This window comes from Prionailurus viverrinus, chromosome C2, assembly GCF_022837055.1.
Source record: "Prionailurus viverrinus isolate Anna chromosome C2, UM_Priviv_1.0, whole genome shotgun sequence".
Taxonomy (NCBI): Eukaryota; Metazoa; Chordata; class Mammalia; order Carnivora; family Felidae; genus Prionailurus; species Prionailurus viverrinus.
Window position 1 is genome coordinate 25,913,716 of NC_062569.1, and position 20,047 is coordinate 25,933,762.

Consider the following 20,047-nt stretch of genomic DNA (forward strand, 5'->3'; position numbering starts at 1 on the left):
CATCCGGAGAGACAAGCTCACTCCTCCTGGCAGGTCCTGTACTGGGGACGGCAGGCAGGCTCTGCCATTGGTGGGAGGGGTTCTGCTCCCATTCCAGGAGGACTTCCCAGGCGTTCCTCAGGAATTCTGAGTTCTTCCTGCTTATTCCCTAAAGATGTGACTCACTCCAAACCTTTGCGAGTGAGCAGTGAGTCAGCAGGGGTTTTGCTTTTTTGGATCATTCCCACATGGATTATTCAACGCACATTATATGAATGAGAAGACCACGGCGTGACAGGGTTTAAATAAGTTGTCCAAAGTCTATGCAGTGAAGAGTAAGCCGTGAGGCCAAGGATGTGAGCCTGGACAGTCTTGAGACCAGGGTCTGTACTCTTTATTCTGCCTAAAAGCCAGAAAAGGGGTCTAGAAGGCTATGCTTCAAGGGAATGGGGAAGGAATCCCATTTTTTACTTTGTATAATTATATATATGCACACACTGCTTTAAAAAACCTAATTAAAAAAAACTAAACAGCCACACCATGGAAGAGGCAAGTCACAGAAGGCTAATTATCCATCTTCTTAAAAATTATTCATTTTCCTACTTAAAAATTATCTGAGTTACTAGGCATTGAGTCAAAATGACTTTGAAATGTTGGCTACAAATAATACAGAAATTAGTGGCCTAAAAATGTCTTCCCTCACTGATTACGTTGGTTCTGCATCTGGAACTCCTATTGTGGGAGGGCCTTGCTCTGCACCTGGTGGGCTTTCCAAAAACACCTGTTGTGTGATCAGATTAATGAATGACTACAGAGGGCCAACCTCCATGGCAGCTCTTGCAACTTTTCTTCAAGAGGCGTGATGCCTCTCTCAAAGGGTAGGCCCTCTGGGGACTGTTCATGGAATCATGCCTGCATCGTTCCATCCTGTGCAGTTGGGCAACTGGAAGGCTCTTGCCCAAAGTTAGCATGATTTATTTAGGTCCCTGGAATCCCTGGATGAGACATGTTGTGCAGAAAGAATCCTCTTACTCATACTTTCCCTCTGCTGCCCCTCTCTTCAGCACTTGTTTCCAGCCTCTCTGTCTTTCTCTCTGAGGCACTGCACTCTTTTCCAGTTATTATGAGCCCTGCCTGACAGATTCCAATTACTGATGGAAAGGCATATGGGAGAGAAACTTCCCTTCTATTTTTAAAAGCTGCTTCAAGATACACATTTCTGATGTTGCTGGTGGCTCTGGCATTACCATTTCATCTGGATAGAATTCTGTTCATCCAGAATGGAAAAGGACCCACGCAGCCATTTCTAAAACAGGTTTTGCTCTGAGAGTTTGTTTCTTACGTTAGAAGGTGAGGCTTGTGAGATACCTGTATGTCCTGGGTCTCACTTCATGAACAATAAGAACAAGGAAAACACACACAAAACCCACTGTTTTGTGGATGTGTAAAATATAAACTGGCATTTTTATTTTAGCTCTTAAAACCAATTGTATAATGAGAGGTTTGCTGGAGGAAGATATGGCTTGAAAAAGAGAAACGGGAGCAGGGAATACCAGAAAAGACTCGATAATCCACGTCAAAGAGGAAAAGACAATGGGGGAAGGTGCCTCTCCTACCTCATCCCACAGCTCCCACAACGGGCTGTGGGGCAGAGAGGTGGTCCCAGTGCTTGTGAGCTGTGGTCTGGACAAGTGCAGGGCTGCCCACCCCACACTGCCCTAGTCCCTCTCATACAGCCGCCCGTAGAGAGCTGCCGTCACCAGGCCAGAGGACAGTCCGCTCTTGCTCAGGAAGGAGTAGTCATTCTCCCGGCCAAGCTGATCAGGGGTTTCCAGGGACATCCCTGAGGTAAGAAGCAGAGGAAAGATATAGGAAGTACTGAAGTTCCCCCATAGGTGGAACTCAAATATCCCTGTGGCCTCTGTGATCTCCTGCCCACAGGTGTTAAAGCCAAGACCCCCACACTTGACCAGGGCACAAACTTGAACATAGTAAGTGCCGTGCACAGTGTGAAGACCGTCAAAGACCCCCAGGGCATACAGCTCTTTGGACAAAGTGGGCCGCTGGTAAAGCAAGTAACAGCAGAGGCCGTTTGCACAGACGCGGAGGTAGCCTTCCTTTCCCCACACAGGGACCAGGGTGAAATTGTCATACATCATCTCCGAATGAAACACAGGAGGAGTGTTCATGTTCCACTTGGTGGCTCCATCACAATGGACTTCCTGAGCATCCTTTTCACAGTATGGATCACCTGCCAAGATTTCTAAAAACTTACTACGAGATGGGTTCATTGTACCTGTGGCATTCTCTGGACCAATGAGACCCAGTGGATTTCTGGCTACCTGTGCAATTATAAGATGACCAGTGGCGTTTTCCATGTCATGGTGCCAAAAGGACTTCCGAGGGCTGTGTATGCCACTTCCGGTCATCCCCAGAGATGGGTGGTGGATGTTGGCAGCCAGCAGGTTGATACCAAAGGCAATGGCAAAAGCTCTCTGAATCTGAATGGCTGCCAAGAGTGGGAGCTGGTTCATCCAGGCAGTAGGATATACGACGTGCTTCACCTCAGAGTCTGTGAGGAGTCTAATGGCAGGGTCAAAAAACAATATATCAAAGCAGGTGAAGATGCCAAATTTGCCAGCAAAAGGGGTATCAAAGATGATGTGATCCACTTTGAGAGGGGTATCAAAAGCTGCCTCAAAGTAGAGGTTGTGTTTGCGATAGCGGTCAACAAGGGTTCCGTTGTTGCTGAACACGACATTTGTGTTAAACTGGTATCTTCCATCATGTGGGCACCCCGGGTCATTGTTATGGCAAGGCTGCTTGGTCCCAAGATTGGCCACCAGGAACATATTGCCCTTGATGGCCATGCAACTCAGGCGCTGGAGGACCTAAAGGAAAAAAAAGGCATACATAAATGAATTTTTAAAATCCTGCCATTTGCCTTATAATTTTAAAATAGAAAAGTACCTGTATTGTGTCTATAATATGTAAACAGCTGTCATAAATCAGTAAAGAAAAAACACTACTGGAAGAGTGCACAGGATATGAACAGGTGATTCACAGCACAAATACAAATGGCCAATGGACATCTGAGAAGATACTCAACCTCATTAGTAATGAGGAAACACAAATGAAAATAATGAGATCTCATTCTGCACCTTCGTAAGATTGGCAAAAATTCAAGATATTATTCCGTCTTGCATTGACCAAAGGTGGGGAAACAGGCACTCAAGACTATCACGAGGGATGTAAAATGAAATGAAGGTCTTTCAAAAGGGAAATTTGGTAGTCTTTAAAATAATTCAAAATGTGCATATCCTTTCGCTGAGAAATTCCATTTCTAGGAATCTTACCTTACAGAAAAACTTGGACATATTTATGAAGATATATGTACAAGGATATTGACTGAAACATTATAATAGCAAGGGTTTTACAAAAGCATATAGCATGCTAATAAAGAGGATGTCAATAACTATGAAATGAATAGAAAAGAATATAGTTGGATGCATATCAAAGTGTTGATGGCAGTTTCTCTAGGAAGAGAAGGAGGGTAATTGGTGGGGTGTGTGAAGATGGGACTTTAATTTTTTTACTTCTGATTCGTTTGTTTTCTAAGTATATATTCTTGTATGTCCTGTGTAATTAATAAATAGAACGATCCAGAGATGAGTAAATGCCCCATAATACCAGACACTCTTTAACTGATGGAATATGTGGCACAGGGAGTTTGGGGAGCTCAGATTTCATTTTTAGGAACCTAGGGTCTCCTTTTGGTCTCATTTAACCTGTCTTGGCTGTTGGCCCCTGGCTTGGTTCATCTCTGCATGCCTTCAGTCTACGGAGGAGGAAGGCTGGGACCCTCCCTTACCTCTGTGTCATTGAATCGGTGGGGCTCCAGGCAAGGATTCCACCTGACCAACTGGGGAGACGGCATGAAGTCCAAAAATGGGTAAACAGATGTTCTTGTAAAGTTGAATCCATGAATGCCATCTTCTGGAAACACTATAATCTGTACACCCTGTAGGTCAAACACATCAAAGTATGGTATATTATCCAATAACAGGAAACATCCCTTCTTTCACTTGTCCATTCTTTCATTCACTCGTCGGACAGCCATCAGGTAGTTGTACTGTGCCAGGAACCAGAGGTTCTAAGATGGTGGCTGGACTCTCATCAGGGATCTTGGTCTTGGGGAAACTGTCTCACTTGGCCTCATTGTCAGGTAACAAAGACAGATGGATTTAGAAACAACCATTAACCATACCTCATGTTAGGGAAGGAGGGAATGAGTGAGATTGGAGCAGAAAGCAGGAGTTTGCCAAGCAGACAATCAGGAGAGGTTTGGAGTTCCTGGTGGTGGCACAGTACAAAGGCCTTGAATACTGGGCTTGTTAACAGATGGGGTGTCTCCAATCCAGTGGTTTCCACTCATTGTGCATCTAAATCAGACGGGGAGCTCCTGAAAAAACACTTGGTTTAGGGGTGATGCTGGGGCCCACTCCTAAAAAGTCTGCTTCACTGGGCTGGTGGGTAAAATTCAAGTGTGTTCATTTTAGAAATAAGGACTTTCTCTAACTTGAAGTTCTCCAGCTGGGAATTAGGAGGCCCTTTTCCGAATCTAACCACTCCCCAGCCTTTGTCCCACACCTGGAGACAACCTAGGTTTCCTGACTGATAGCCTGGGGCTCCCTGTGATGTTCACATTAACCAAATGAAATCCAAACAAACGGGGCACCCTCAGCTCCCAGCATCAGGGCCTCATTCTCCTGCTGCTCTCCACTTACACGGCTTAAAATGCGAAGCCTGGAACATTGCTCCAGAGTGAAAGGTGGAGGAGGAAGGCAGAGAAGGTATGAATAATCTAAAATAAGAGGCAATTTGAGTCACTTATTTCTGGAATGCACTGCAAACTCTTTATAATATTTTATTCTGGCTAAAAAAGCTTCGAAAGTGTAACTGTAGAAAACTTGGAGAACAGATAATATTAATATTAGTTTAGTTAATATCTTGGCTATTTTTATTTTGTCTGTGTGTGTGTATATAATTGCGATAATGATAAATACATGTGTTTCGGGAGCACCTAGGTGACGCAGCTGGTAAAGCATCAGACTCATGATCTCAGCTCAGGGTCATGAGTTCAAGCCCCACGCTGGGCTCCGCTGAGCATGGAGCCTACTTTTAAAGAAAATTTTAAATAAATACATAAATAGTTTTCCATCTTGACTTTCCTCACTACATACAGCATCAAGACTACCAAGATACTTTCAAAAATACCATTTGCAATGGCCACATTATATTTAAGAGAACACCATAATTCATCTTTTATCAGCGGACATCTGAATTGTTCCCAACTTTTGGTGACCATCTGCATACAGGGTGCTCAAAACACTTAATGAGTATTATACACAAGTATTTAGGTGTCCAATGATTTCTTCAGAATGAAGTCTTGTAAGTGAAGATACGGGCTCACAGACAGGAAGAGTTTTCAGTTGTTTACATTGCCAAATAGCCCTCCAGAAAGATTATACCAATGTATGCTCCTCCTGGTAGAGTGTTAAGATTGGTCACCTTACAGCACACGGTAAAGCAAAATTATCACAAACTTGGAAATAAAGCAAGATGTTTGCCTTTCTAACATATACTAGGGTGCTATTTAAGAGGCTCACTCAAGGATTATTTAGTGAAGGTACTATTGCTAGGCTTTGTTATTTAATATTAGATCACCCCAGACTGCAATTGTATTGCTCTATAGGACATTAGCCAGTTTTGTATACACGAGCAAATTCATTTCAACATTCATTTGACCGATACACACACTCATGTTCCTTCGATGCTCTTTTGAGCCAGGTTTACCATCTGACTGATTTCTTCATTAGATCAGTGAGTTAAATGACAGTTTTGGCACATGTTCGTTCTATATTTGTGTAAGAGGTTTTAAAATTTTTTTTACGTTTTTATTTATTTTTGAGAGAGAGAGGCACAGAGTGCAAGCGGGGGAGGGGCAGAGAGAGAGGGAGACACAGAATCTGAAGCAGGCTCCAGGCTTTCAGCTGTCAGCACAGAGCCTGACACAAGGCTCGAACCCAAAAATGGTGAGATCATGACCCGAGCCAAAGCTGGACGCCCAACCAGCTGAGCCACTCAGGCACCCCAGGAGTCATGTTTTAACTTTTTGAAAATTATACTTGGACAAATGTTTTCCTTTATTAAAAACAAAACTTTCCCCAAGAGTGTTGAGTGGTTTCCTATGGACAATACCATTTATGTTATGTATACATATTAGATTAATACTGAAGTTAAATTGCATTTCCTAAACACATATTTTCTAGGAATAAGAAGAGGAACCAACCTGAGCCAGGGTAGAACGCTGGATCTAATGTGACTATCAATCCATCTAGAAAGCAATTAGCATCCCTGATAAATGAGGAGTTTTCGGAGAGACTTCAATGAGGTCAAGAACTCCTGAGGAATTAAGGTTGCCAACCCAGTTGATGGACCAGCTAATATCTTTAAGTTGGAGTCCTTTTCTTCCCTATAAATATCTCTACCAAGAGAGAAATACTTCAGTTGGCTAGTTCGGGAACCCTTGCCTTCCAGCAAGTTTGATCTAAAATTCTGACACATGCTTGGCATCAATTTGTCATAGAAGTTGGTTGAACGCATAAAACCATGCAGGGAAGCCGAGAGATCTGTAAGCACTAAGAAATGATCAGATAAACAATCTGTTCTCTTGGACCACAAACAGAGAAGGAATGATGACTTGCAGGCAGCATGGGCTCAACAAAAACATGTTATAGGTTTCCTTTGGGGGCAGGTTATTGGAAGGCAGGGGAATACCACCGTCACAGTCTCCGGAGTTCAGCATGGCCTCTGCCCAACCTCTTAGAATGGTCTTGTGGACAGGATGGAGAAGCGAGGGATGGCTCGTATTTCAGCACCATGCAAGCAAACACCTCTGTGCACAGAATGGTCTCGAGTGGATCTGTGTCATCAGGAGGTCTAAGGGCACAGCCTGGGATTTTTTTACACTGACTTCAGCGTAAACATAAATGAGGTGTGTATCAAATGTGTGAATGACGTGAAGGTAACTGATATGCAGGATGTCAGTAAAGATCCCCAAATAGCCGAACAGGCTGGAATGATGAGATGTAACAGCATAAATGTGAAGTCGTGTGTTCAGGTTAAAGAAGTTAACCTTGTAAGTACCGGGTGGCAAGAGTGGCACGTGTGTCTGTGTGTGGGAAGAAGACTTGGGAGTGTGAGTTGGCAGCAAATGCCTTATGAATCCACAGTGAGATGTGGCTGCCAACAGCTTTCTGGGGACAAAGTCTCGAATGAGAACGGTGCTACATCTCCTCCACTCTGCCCTTGAATACGGAGACTTTCCTACGGCTCTGGGCACAGAGATCATCTGGGAAATCTTTGTAAAAGGGACATACAGCCTGGAGAAGAGATGCTGGGTTTGGGGTTGGGGGGGGGGAGCATGACGGCTGTCCTCCTGTGGAAGACAACCCGCCATGGTCAGTTCCTCGGTCTGTTCTGTTTAGCTAAGAGGACAGAACGGGTGGCAGTTGCCGGGAGGCAAACTGTTGTTCACTGAAAGGCAAACCTTGCCAGAAGCTCCCGCGCTCTCATCAGACAGTGCATTCTGGGCCACAGAAGGTGTTCAAGGAGAGACTGGATGTGGGGCTTTGAACGAGAGAGGAGCATCACCCATCAGAAGAAGCTGGACAAGGTCTTAAACTCTCTTCCAATATTAGCCTTATATATGTGTATATTGTTTTAATTTTTTTAATGTTTATTTTTGAGAGAAACAGAGTGAGCAGGGGAGGGGCAGAGAGAGAGGGAGACACAGAGTCTGAAACAGGCTCCAGGCTCCAAGCTGTCAGCACAGAGCCCGATGCAGGGCTTGAACTCCCGAACCTCGAGATCACGACCTGAGCCAAAGTCAGATGCTTAACCTACTAAGCCACCCAGGCGCCCCTATATATATGTATATCTCTAAAAGGTAGCCTATAATTTTATATATGCATATACACACATACACATGTAATGAGGTAGAATTTTAAAATGCAGCAATAGCTAGTGGCCGTCCAGGCAATCCTGAGTACCCTGAACAGAGATAGGAACTATTTTGGAGCAGGACCTGCTGGCCCGAACTGTCCTGCCCTCCAGACTCACCGGCACAGGGAAGTTTTGCTCACGTGGAGTGTACCTCCTGTCAAGGCAGAGCAGGGCTTCCTCACATGACTGGGCTTGGTCACCACACACCAGGTGAAAGTCCAAATTTCCCTTTGGTTATGGGTTTCCCAACAGGGCATTTTGTTATGGTCACGTCTGGCACGGACACTGCCCCTCTGCCCCACCCTTCCTGGCAGAAGTGGGAAATGCAGGCCAAGCAGGAAGCCTTCACAAAGGCTGGCAAAGACCTCCCTCTGTCCACCTCCGTTCTGTCTGGACTGAGGTCTCATACTGTTCATGGTCTGGAACAGAGACGAGAAATGAGCCCCAAATAGACTGAAGGTGGAAAACAGCAGTTCTGTAGATGCTTACTATTTTGAATGCCTCAGAGAGCAGGAGAGACCCTCATGCCTGGAAGTTTCTAGAATTTTCTGCACATCAGAATCCACTGGGGAACCTTAGAACTCCCAGTGCTCAATCCACACCCCATCTGCCTCTGCGGGTATGGCATACAGGCACCCACTTAGTTTACGACTGGCTGAGCACTCCCTCTGCACGGCCAGTTTTGAGAACCAGGGACTGAGCTCCGGGCTCCTCAGACATGAGGGGAAAAGCAGCACCTGGGGATCTTGCTATGATGTTGATTGATTCAGCAGGTCCGGGCGGGCCCCAGATCCTGCATTTCTCACAGGCTCCAGAGGGCTGCTGATGCCACTGGTCCGTGGACCACTGAGCAGCGAGACCCCAGCCACCTGACTACTCCAGCTCCACTTTACCAGCTGGACTAATTTTCCAGAAGGGCTGTGGGAGCCATTGACGGAGAGCCAGAGAGCAATTCGCCCTGTTCTGCTAGACAAGCTGGGGGGGGGGGGGGGGGGGGGGGTGGCGCGGGCTAACCCAGGAGTGTTTCTTGCCTTTTGGGCTGCGGTCATTACTTGCTGTTCATAGATGTCAAGGTTCTGGTTCATTAGGTCCAAGGCCTGCTTGCGGCCCACGAGTGCTAGAGGGCTGGGAGTGAAGATTGACTGGTGCTCGTACACAGCAGCCACGTAGTGTTCAGCCTCAGAGTGCTGGGCCACTCGTGGTTCCTCGGTGTGGACTCCCAGGGCAACCACGTAGCAGCCGAAGAGGAAAAGAGCAAGCTGACTGCCGGCTCCAGACATAATGCAGACCATAAATCTGGAACGTAAGGAGGCAAGGGGAAAACAGCTGAATAAAGAATCCTGCCAAGAATGTAACTTTTGCAGCTGTGACTTATTAATCTCAGCAATTAAACCTACCCGCCGTGATACTGCAACTCAAAGATTTGTTTCATGTTCCTAATAAAAGGGTCTGTGTTTCTCTCCAAACACGTAGCAAGCTACGTTTAAAATGGCTCGCTGTGTTAGTCTGGTTTTAGAATGTTTCCAAAACAGACCCGATGTTTGCCATGATTTTCTTCCCCAGCGTTCAGCAAGACGGCATTGTGTCACTACTCGCCTTTCTAGCCACGTACGTACCTAAGTTTTAGGCAAGAATAACTACCATGATTATTTTATATAATTCGGTGGCATATTCCACATCCCAACACCTGCCCTCCACACACACAAACGTGTCAACCATCCACGCCAGCTCTGATTGTTGCGATCCCGATAATACAGCTCGGCTTTCCTAGCTACAAAACTCTGATGGATTAAAATTCTCCCTGCATTTCTTTGGTCAGTAATGAATATAAAGGGTAAGTCCTTCTTAGCACGACATTCTTTATTTGGTGCAGAGAAGCTGCTGACTTCTACTTACGTGCCAGTGTCTACTCTTGGTTATGGATAGGTAAAAAGAGGGCTCCCAATCAAAGCATTGTGTTTCTCCTCCTTGAATTTGGGAATCATCACCTTCTCAACCTCTGTCTCTGCGATTCCACCACTCGTGCTCAAAAGCATAATCGTTTGGAAATAAAATCCTTTTGCAGTGATAAAATGCAACCGTCTAGAAAATATATGAGGATTTTCTAGAAAACGTAAGAGGATTTTCTAGGACGTACACCCAGCTATGTAGGCCCTACCATAAGCAATTAGAAGTAAATTATGTCACTTACACTGACACTTCTGTGTGCCTTTTTTTCCCAAGACTAGGAGTTTTTATTCCCAATAATTATGTGTTACCGTGTTAGAGTGAATATTCCAATTCTTCCTTGAAAACCAGCCTGGCCTCCCAGCTGAAGCCCCTCGCCTGACACACAGATTTACCAGGGGGTGTGCCAAGGCCAGGCCACTTGCTCTGTGGAGATGCGCTGGGGCTGACCAAGTGCCCAGGAATCCAGATTAAACATCGAGATAACAAAGACAAATCAAGGAATCCTACTGCTGCTTTTTAAAAAGACAACAACGCCCTGTCCAAGTCTGACTCATAACTCCTGTGTTTGCATTTTAAAACCAAACTTTCCAGGCTGCAAACTTCCTTTTATTTTTCTCTTAATAGTTCCAGAAACAAAAGTAACCATAAGTATTTTCAGCAACAGAACAAGGACTCGGGAGGCTCAGTCTGAATCCTTGCAAAACCAAACACTTGTCGGGCTGAGCAGGCCTCATCCCACGGCCTTGTCTCACACACTGTTACTTCTTGTCCCAGGACTAAGTGCACCATCCAGATTCCCAACCCCAGGACTTGTTGCCATTCATCTGGGACCCTGAACGATGTTCTGAGATTAGAACAAGGAGCCTTTGAGCAAGCAGTCATGAGATTTTGAGTAGAAACAAAAGTATAATTGATAAGGTTTCTTATCTGAATTTTGCCTCTGAAGACAAGCACGGGATAATTTTAACGGTCAAAATCTAGTTTCCGCTCCCCCTGGTTTCAGAATGATGATAATGGGGAATGGTTTGGGGGAGAAACTTTCATCTTCAAAGACACATTCCCGGTATTTCTCAAGCAGTAGATGCTGGCCTCACTCAGAGGTGGGGAAACTGAGGCCGGGGGAGGGGAGAGTTGTGTGAACCCGTGCCCGGTGGAGCCAGCTCAGGAGTTCCTGGGGCCCAGCGAGGTGGTCACGGCATCCCCTTTCTCAACGAAGAGCTGTGTGTCACCCATTTACTTGGGGACAGAGGACATTAGTTTAAGTGTCAGGACTTGCAAAATGGTAAAACAAGAAAACTATGGAACCAGCAACATATTACATTTCTTTCTATTTTGAGAAAGCAAAATGTAGATTATTTACAAAAGGTGCTTGGCAGGAGGGCTGTAAATGGCAATCACTTGTGTGTGAACAAAGGTGGGTGATAATAAGAGGTTAGGCAGATTTAACCAGGTATTCATGCTTGAAAGAAGCAAGCTTAATGAGGTAGGAGAGAATGAGTAATTATGATAAAAATAGGTACCACAGTTTGCCCGTCCCGATGTGTGGTGAAATAGCAGCTGGTTTAACCAAATTTGCAAATGCTGGCTTTCCCTCTTTATTTGGCACTACACAAATGTCTCAAGAAAACCAACAAGGCCCAAGATAGAGACTCTGGAGGGCACAGCGGGTAGGAGAGGGGGGCAGTTTTAATGGGGCAGGACAGCATCCAGATCTGGTTTCCGGTGGTTACCAGGTGCTGGTTCACCACAGAAAGCACAGGTGGGCTGGGGTGTTGGGGCTCCCTGGGAACAAGAAGCTTCCGGAAGTCCTGGGGCTCTTGGAAACCCAGCCATAGATGTAGTTCTAGAGCTGGCCAGGACCTGGACGATAAACAGCCGTGAGTACAGGCGTGTGCTCAGTCTGAAAAGGTACACACACACCCTCTTCCATCGGAGGGCATTTGACAGGCAAGCTAAAACTGCAGGAAGGCCTGACACGAAGGCCCCATCTGGGTGACTGTGTGCCCCCACACCCTGCTTCACCCACTCAGCTCACCACAACCCTCTGATGTGGGGGCTCGGGCTTACAGGGTGCCCTGAGTCTCACTGCCAGGAAACAGCACAGTGGGGAGGATGCTCCCTTCAGACATCCAAGAGACATCAAACTGTGAGCCAGACGCAGGTATAGGTGTCAGGGGTACAGCCATGAACAAGCCCAGCCCTTCCTCAAGCAGCCCCACTCAGGATGTATGGGGAGACTGACCACAATCAAACAAACACTGAGGATGCCTTACGCAGTATGTGCAAAGGGGAAATAAAGACAGGGAAGGGGGCAGCGAGGGTCTGGCCTGGGTGGGGGACAATTTTAAATAGTATGGTCAGGAAAGGTCTCAGTGACGTGAGGTCTGCCAAAGGTGAGGGAGGAGGGCATGTGGATGCCTGGGGGAAATGTTCCAGGCAGAGAGGACAGCTAGGTCAACAAGGCCTGAGTGGGAACTTGCTGAGAGGGTTCAAGAAACCAGCAAGGAGAACAGTGGGCTGGAGCCCAGGGCAGAGGAAGACAGCAAAAAGTGAAGTCAGAGAAAAATCACAGGCCCCGTCCCCGGTCTCTCACAATGCCAGGCAGTTGCCCTGTCTGCTTCCATTCTCCCCCTTCTAGAACAGCCCGTGAGATCCAGTTAAAGCCTAAGTCAGTCCTGACACTCCTCTGCTCAAAATCTTCCAATGCCTCCCCACTTCATGCAGAGGAAAAGCCAGAGTCTGTACAGTATGCCAATAGGAATGATCTGGGAGACAGGAAGTTGTTGACGGGGTGGGGAGAGCTTTGCTGGAGTGACATCTCTAAGCAAGCATCCTGACCTTTTAACTGCCCCAGAGAAGCCCCAGCATCTCATTTCATCATGAAAAATGTTCCTCTGACACTAATCCTGGTCGGGAAGGTTCCTGTGGTCTCTGAGAAAAAGAAATCAAAGTCTAAATTACACGGAAAGCTATTTTGTGGAAATTTGGTAACGTATCACTCACTGGTTATTTTTACACATGCAAACTTTTTTTTTTCCACTCTGCTAAGTGATTCATCTTGATAATTAGCTGTATTTCCTTCCTGGCCATACTAGTACAATAGTATCTTTTGCAATAAAATGAAAGGATTGTTATTAAGGTACTCTTAATAAGATAATTTCAGAGGCAGGTATATACATTTAAAAATTTATATATAGAACTATGGATAATTTTAATAAAAGATCCTGTCATGCCTGCCTTGTCAGGGAGAAGAACAGTCCCATGACTGGGAAAGGAGGCAGGAAAAGTCAGCAAAGGAAATGTCACATCCTGTGGAACAAAGCTGAGAGAGCCGCTAAGTCAGTAAGGAATCAGCACACTCTACGTTCCTGTGCATATCTGGCAGGATGCCCCCCAAGTCACTGTAAAGTTCCAGATAGTTTTAAACTTATGAAGTTTATGATATCCTTGCCTGGATTCTTTTACAGAAGGAGAAATAATGTCCAATCTCCACCTAATTTACATAATCTGAATTTAAAGAAATCCCAAAATAGACCTTTTATTTCCTAGAAAGCCGCCTATTTTCTGGTTCCCCCCTCTGCTGATGCTAGTTGTGAGCTCACCTGGGGACTGGCCCCTGGAATAAGATGCCCCACGATGGTTTTAGCTTGGACAGTTTCATGCAAACCTATCCACCGACGACACTTTTGAGGTCTCAGTAGGAAATGTCAAGTGTAAATAAAACACTTGTGAGTGGCAAGTGATGATGGTGTCAAGATTCAAGGCTGAACTCCAAACAGCGAGTAAATTACCCAGTCCTCTGAATTGAACTGGTAAGTTGCGATTTCATTTTTTTTTTAAATTCCACCTATGATCTTAAAAAAAAGAGAGAGTGACATACAGAAGTGTAACTTTGGACCAGGCCTTTGATTAGGGCCTATTTCTGTTCCATTGACTACAGTAGTTTACCTTAGGACACCAAATGAGCAATCAAAGGATTGTGACACTTGAATCTAACTATAAGTCCTCTCTCTTTTCCTCAAATGGGAAATTGTCTTCATAATTTAAGTCAAATAATACTTCTCCCTGAAACGCCCCAGTATTTAATGTAAGAAGGTGCTTTCTTTTTCTTGCGTGGACAGAAAGAGCACCTGCGGAGATGGAATCTACAGGTTCGCTGCTGCCACCATGTGGACAAACGGAGGATCATTGGCCCACGTTGGTTCACTCTTAAGTCGCACAATAGCAAAGTGATTCTTGTGTAGTAAGTGGATGGTGTTTTCCTGCTTTCCTTCTCATTTTTTTTTTTTTCTGCTTCCCACTGTAAAAGAGGTTTTCCAAGATGTGGGCTTCATGAAAATTTCTTTTATTTGCTATGCTTCCAGGACCTAATTTAGGACTGTATTCACAAGTCCTAAATTTGTTGCCATCTCTTACCTTACAGTGGTACACTTCATAGGATGTGACTGGATTTGCAGTGACACAGCCCAGCCACACTGTGACAGGCAGCACAATGAATGGCGGAAATCTAGCTGACTTAAGGGTTCTAGGGGAACAAAATTTTATATCAATGCCACACTGACTTTTACATGTTATGTGCTAACATTTTCGAATCATTTTCACCATCCATTATTTCATTTTATCTTCCTATAGCAGAAAGCAGTGGAAGTGAAATGGTAAAATTCTATTTTCACGGTGAGGGAAAACTCCAGCACTAGTTAGTAGTGAGAACAGACTGGAAACCAAGTCTCCTGACTCCTGGTCCAGCCCTTCTGGCACATGTTGAAGAACTGGGGCAATTTATCAGTCAAATGTTCAAAGACCACTGGGTAGTGTTCAATTTAGCCGCAGCAGAAACAGATTCCAAGTAGCACTCCCAAGGGAGAATCTGGGGGGTCAGACCACAGCAGTGGTTCTCAAACGTGAGCATCCCTTCAGTCACCTGGAGGGCTTGCCCACACAGATCCCTGGACCCCGTGCCTAGAAGTTTTGATTCATCAGGTCTGGGACAGGGCCCCAGAATGTGCATTTTCTAACAAATTCCTAGCATGCTGATGTTCCTGGCATGCAGTCATACCTGGAAACCCACTGGGCTAGAAGGTAAAGGCACACAGAACATATGTTCTGATTCCTATATTTCCCTCATGTCGAAGACATGATTCAGAACCTTTATTTCCTGAGTGCCTCCTCAACAGGGCTGATAGAATTGGGGCAGATTTCAAAGTGTTTCCACCATATTTAATGAAAATAAGTGGCAAAGTATTTAACACTCAAACTAAGGGGGAAAACTTCCCCCAAACAATCTGGGTCCATGTCAATTAAAGGATTCAGTGCTTGTCCTTAGCCTTAACAGAAACATCATTGTAGAACCAGGTTGTTGCTGGTTTTCATTTGTTTAAAGTTCCTGATTTTTTAAAGTTTATTTATTTATTTTGAGAGAGAGACAGAAAGAGAGCATGCTCACAAGTGGGGGAGGGGAATTGAGAGAGAGAGAGAGAGAGAGAGAGAGAGAGAGAGAGAATCTCAAGCAGGCTCTGAGCTGTCAGCGCAGAGCCCAATGCAGGGCTCAAACTCATGGACCATGAGATCATGACCTGAGCCAAAGTTGGACACTTAACCGACTGAGACACCCAGGTGACACCCTAAAGCTCCTGACTTTAAAAGACTAAAACCCAGACAATAGAAAAATATTTTGTTATATAAATAGTTAATACATTTATACATTTAAATTATACACTTATAAATAAATAGGTAATCTGAAAAATCTCCTATATTCTGCAGAAACGTATCAGTTTCCGTCTCAAAAACATAGCAGAAATCCTTAGGGGTCAAAATTGAACCACTGATGATATAAGTCTCAAACTGGGTCCAGAGACTTTGTGGTCTGAGACTAATAACAAAGGAAAGAGCACACCCTAAGGTCAGGAACACGACAGGGATGTCCACTCTCGCCACTGTTATTCAACATAGTATTGGAAGTCTTAGCCTCAGCAATCAGACAACACAAAGAAATAAAAGGCATTCCAAATAGGCCAGGAGGAGGTCAAACTTTCACTCCTCACAGATGACATGATACTCTATATGGAAAACCCAAAAGATTCCACCAAAAAACTGCTAGAACTGATCCATAAATTCTGCAAGTCACAGGATATAAAAATCAATGCACAGAAATCGGTTGCATTTCTATGCAGCAATAATGAAGCAGCTGAAAGAGAAATCAAGGAATTGATCCCATTTACAACTACACCAAAACCCATAAAATACCTAGGAATAAACCTAACCGGGGCGCCTGGGTGGCTCAGTGGGTTGGGCGTCCGACTTCAGCTCAGGTCACGATCTCGCGGTCTGTGAGTTCGAGCCCCGCATCGGGCTCTGGGCTGATGGCTCAGAGCCTGGAGCCTGCTTCTGATTCTGTGTCTCCCTCTCTCTCTGCCCCTCCCCCGTTCATGCTCTGTCTCTCTCTGTCTCAAAAATAAATAAACGTTAAAAAAAAAAAAACCTAACCAAAGAAGTGAAAAATGTATACACTGAAAACCATAGAAAGCTTATGAAAGAAATTAAAGAAGACGCACAAAAAAGGAAAAATATTCCATGTTCATACATTGTAAGAACAAATATTGTTAAAAGGTTGATACTACCCAAAGTGGTCTACATATTCAATGCAGTCCCTATCAAAATAACACCAGCATTCTTCACAGAGCTCGAACGAACAATCTTAAAATTCGTATGGAACCAGAAAAGACCCTGAATAGCCAAAGCAGTCTTGAAAAAGAAAACCAAAGCTGGAGGCATCACAATCCCGGACTTCAGGACGTATTACAAAGCTGTAACCATCAAGACAGTATGTCCTGGAACAAAAACAGACACTTATATCAATGGAATAGAATAGAGAACCAGAAATGGGCCCATAAACATATGGCCAACTAACCTTTGACAAAGCAGGAAAGAATATCCAATGGAATAAAGACAGTCTCTTCAGCAAGTGGTGCTGGGAAAACTGGACAGCGACATGCAGAAAAATGAACCTGGACTGCTTTCTTACACTAGACACAAAAATAAATTCAAAATGGATGAAAGACCTAAATGTAAGACAGGAAGCCATCAAAATCCTTGAGGAGAAAGCAGGCAAAAACATCTCTGATTTTAGCCACAGCAACTTCTTACTCAACATGTCTCTGGAAGCAAGGGAAACAAAAGCAAAAATGAAAGGGTTTGTACCCAAAATCTATAAAGAACTTATCAAACTCAACACCCCAAAACCAAATAATCCAGTGAAGAAATGGGCAAAAGACATGAATAGACACTTCTCCAAAGAAGACATCCAGATGGCTAACAAACACATGAAAAAATGCTCAACGTCACTCATCATCAGGGAATACAAATCAAAACCACAATGAGATACCACCTCATACTTGTCAGAATGACTAAAATTAACAACTCAGGCAACAACAGAGGTTGGCGAGGATGTGGAGAAACTCGAACCCTCTTACACTGCTGGTGGGAACGCAAACTGGTCCAGCCACTCCGGAAAACAGTATGGAGGTTCCTCAAAAAACTAAAAATAGAACTACCCTATGACCCAGCAATTGCACTACTAGGCATTTATCCACGGGATACAGGTGTGCTGTTTCGAAGGGACACATGCACCCCCATGTTTCTAGCAGCACTATCCACAATAGCCAAAGTATTGGAAAGAGCCCAAGTGTCCATCGATGGATGAATGGATAAAGATGTGGTTTATATATACAATGGAGGATTACTCGGCAATCAAAAAGAATGAAATCTTGCCATTTGCAACTACATGGATGGAACTAGAGCGTATTACGCTAAGTAAAATTAGAGAGAGACAAATATCATATGACTTCACTCACATGTGGAATTTAAGAGACAAAACAGATGAACATAAGGGAAGGGAAGCAAAAATAATATAAAAACAGGGAGGGGGACAAAACATAAGAGACTCTATAAATACAGAGAACAAGCTGAGGGTTGCTGGAGGGTTGTGGCTGGGGGGATGGGCTAAATGGGCAAGAGGCATTAAGGAGGACACTTATTGGGATGAACACTGGGTGTTATATGGAGGGAATGAATCACTGGATTCTACTCCTGAAATCATTGTTGCACTATATGCTAACTAGGATATAAATTAAAATAATAAATAAATTAAATAAATAGATGAATGAATGAATGAATGAATGAATGAATGAATACGTAAATAAATAAGTAAGCACAGAGAAGGCTTCTTCCACTGCCAGTCAGTCTTCAGAGAAAAGAATGATGGGGTCACTTGCAGCCACTTTGCTCTTCTGGAATATTTATAGCTTCCAGTTAGGCTTTACCTTCTTCATCCTCTAAGAATGAATCATCAATTTCCCCAAAATGGGTCTCAGTGAATGTCAGCAAAGAATTATTTTTCAAAGTCTTTGGGAAATTTTGCCTCCATTTCTTTGTTGGACTACCTTCAACTAGAGGAACCACCTTCAGAAGAACCATCAGAAGAACCACCTTCTAGATAATGAGGACCTGAAGGCTGGACATCCAGAAGTAATACAACCAGTGCAAGGAAAATATGATGTCCCAAAACCTGAGGTCAAATTTTTCAGGGAAGATGTGCTCAGAAATGAGGGCAATGTAAAGACTCTTTGTGATTAAAAAAAATTTTTTTAGTGTTTATTTATTTTTGATAGAGAGGGAGAGAGAGAGCATGAGCAGAGGAGGGGCAGAGAGAGAGAGGGAGACAGAATCCGAAGCAGGCTCTGAAGCAGATGTGGGGCTCGAACCCATGAACTGCAAGATCATGACCTGAGCAGAAGTTGGATGCCTAACTGACTGAGCACTGAGGTGCCCCAAGACTCTTTGTGATTATTAAGTGTATGGACACAACATGTCTAAGGGTGGAGTGGGTGAAACATCACTGTAAGTCCATCACCCCTGTGCTCTTACCTACCAGTGTTCAGGAGTGAAAATCCAAATCACAGAACCACGACGATGGTGGAAATGCCCTGGATGCAGACAGTGAAGAACAATGGAATGGGCACCACAGCCAGGGAACCACACTCCCCAAGGCAAAAGAACAATCCTTATAAAATGATCTGGAGTGGTGCTTCGGTGGCTCAGTCAATTAAGCAGCCGACTCTCGATTTCGGCTCAGGTTGTGATCTTACGGTTGGTGACTTCGAGCCCTGTGTTGGGCTCTGTACTGACACTGCAGAGTCTTGCTTGGGATTCTCTCTCTCTGTCTCTCTCTGTTCCTCCCCTGCTTGTGCGCTCTCTCTCTCTCTCTCTCTCTCTCTCTCTCTCTCTCTCTCAAAATAAATATATAAACTTTAAAAAATCTGGAAACACTGAAAATAAATGACAGTAGGAAGTATGAAACAAACAACAAACAAAGCTAAAGTAAGACATAGCACTAAAGAAAACATGCTGAAGTCTACTTTTTCCTAAGGAGAAACCAGAAGTTATTACATCGCGGGGAAGGCACAGTCAAGATCACCAAGAGAGAAACAGCACAAAGCAGGCAAACAGGTCCAAATGTGATCCGTTCTGAGTACCTATAGAACATTCTCCTGACACAAACGTGGTGGGAACATGCAGGCGACCCCACAGTATGGGCAGGCACTCACGGTATTCAGCTAGAGCACAGTACACAATCAAGAGTAACAGACTTTCCAGCCTATTCACTAAGTCGGTTGTCTTCTCCATCCACGGTATGGTAGAGGTGTAGAGAAATGGTTAGTATCTCCACCTTTGTCTCACTTCCTGGAGGCCCTGAGTAGTTTTGTTTGCTTCCGCTTTGATCAGATCAGTAGTTACTCGTGTGCCTTCTTCCCTCTGGTAAAGGTCCCCGCTCAGCCACAGCTGCATCTCCTCCAAGCTCAGGGCTCTTTGGGGTTGATGGAAGAGTGGAGTTGGATGGGGAGGTTTCTGACTCTGCCATGATAGTTGGTGCTACATTCCTGAGCACTGGGGACAAAGCAGAGGGGAATAGTCTAGCTCTTCTTAGGAAAGAGCTTACTCCTAAACTTGAAGGGGATCAAGACCCAGAGTCAGGATTTAACCCAAACTGATTTTG

General features: G+C 44.6%; 1 protein-coding gene across 5 annotated transcripts in view; it reads right to left on the reverse strand.

Moving 5' to 3' along the window:
- Positions 1-1,424: 1,424 nt before the first annotated feature.
- The window catches only part of BTD (biotinidase), a 30,525-nt gene continuing 11,902 nt past the window's right edge, over positions 1,425-20,047 (reverse strand). For 2 of the 5 annotated variants that reach the window (XM_047876257.1, XM_047876259.1), the window contains exons 3-7: positions 12,835-12,927; positions 9,444-9,662; positions 9,078-9,342; positions 3,851-4,000; positions 1,425-2,870 (exon numbers count right to left, since the gene is read on the reverse strand). In XM_047876257.1, the coding sequence (XP_047732213.1) occupies positions 1,698-2,870; positions 3,851-4,000; positions 9,078-9,342; positions 9,444-9,478 (1,623 nt within the window). In that variant the 5' untranslated portion in view covers positions 9,479-9,662; positions 12,835-12,927 and the 3' untranslated portion in view covers positions 1,425-1,697. Of the gene's footprint in view, positions 2,871-3,850; positions 4,001-9,077; positions 9,343-9,443; positions 9,663-11,516; positions 11,819-12,834; positions 12,928-20,047 lie in introns of those variants that run through there. The other 3 variants (XM_047876258.1, XM_047876261.1, XM_047876260.1) reach the window with 3 other exon arrangements.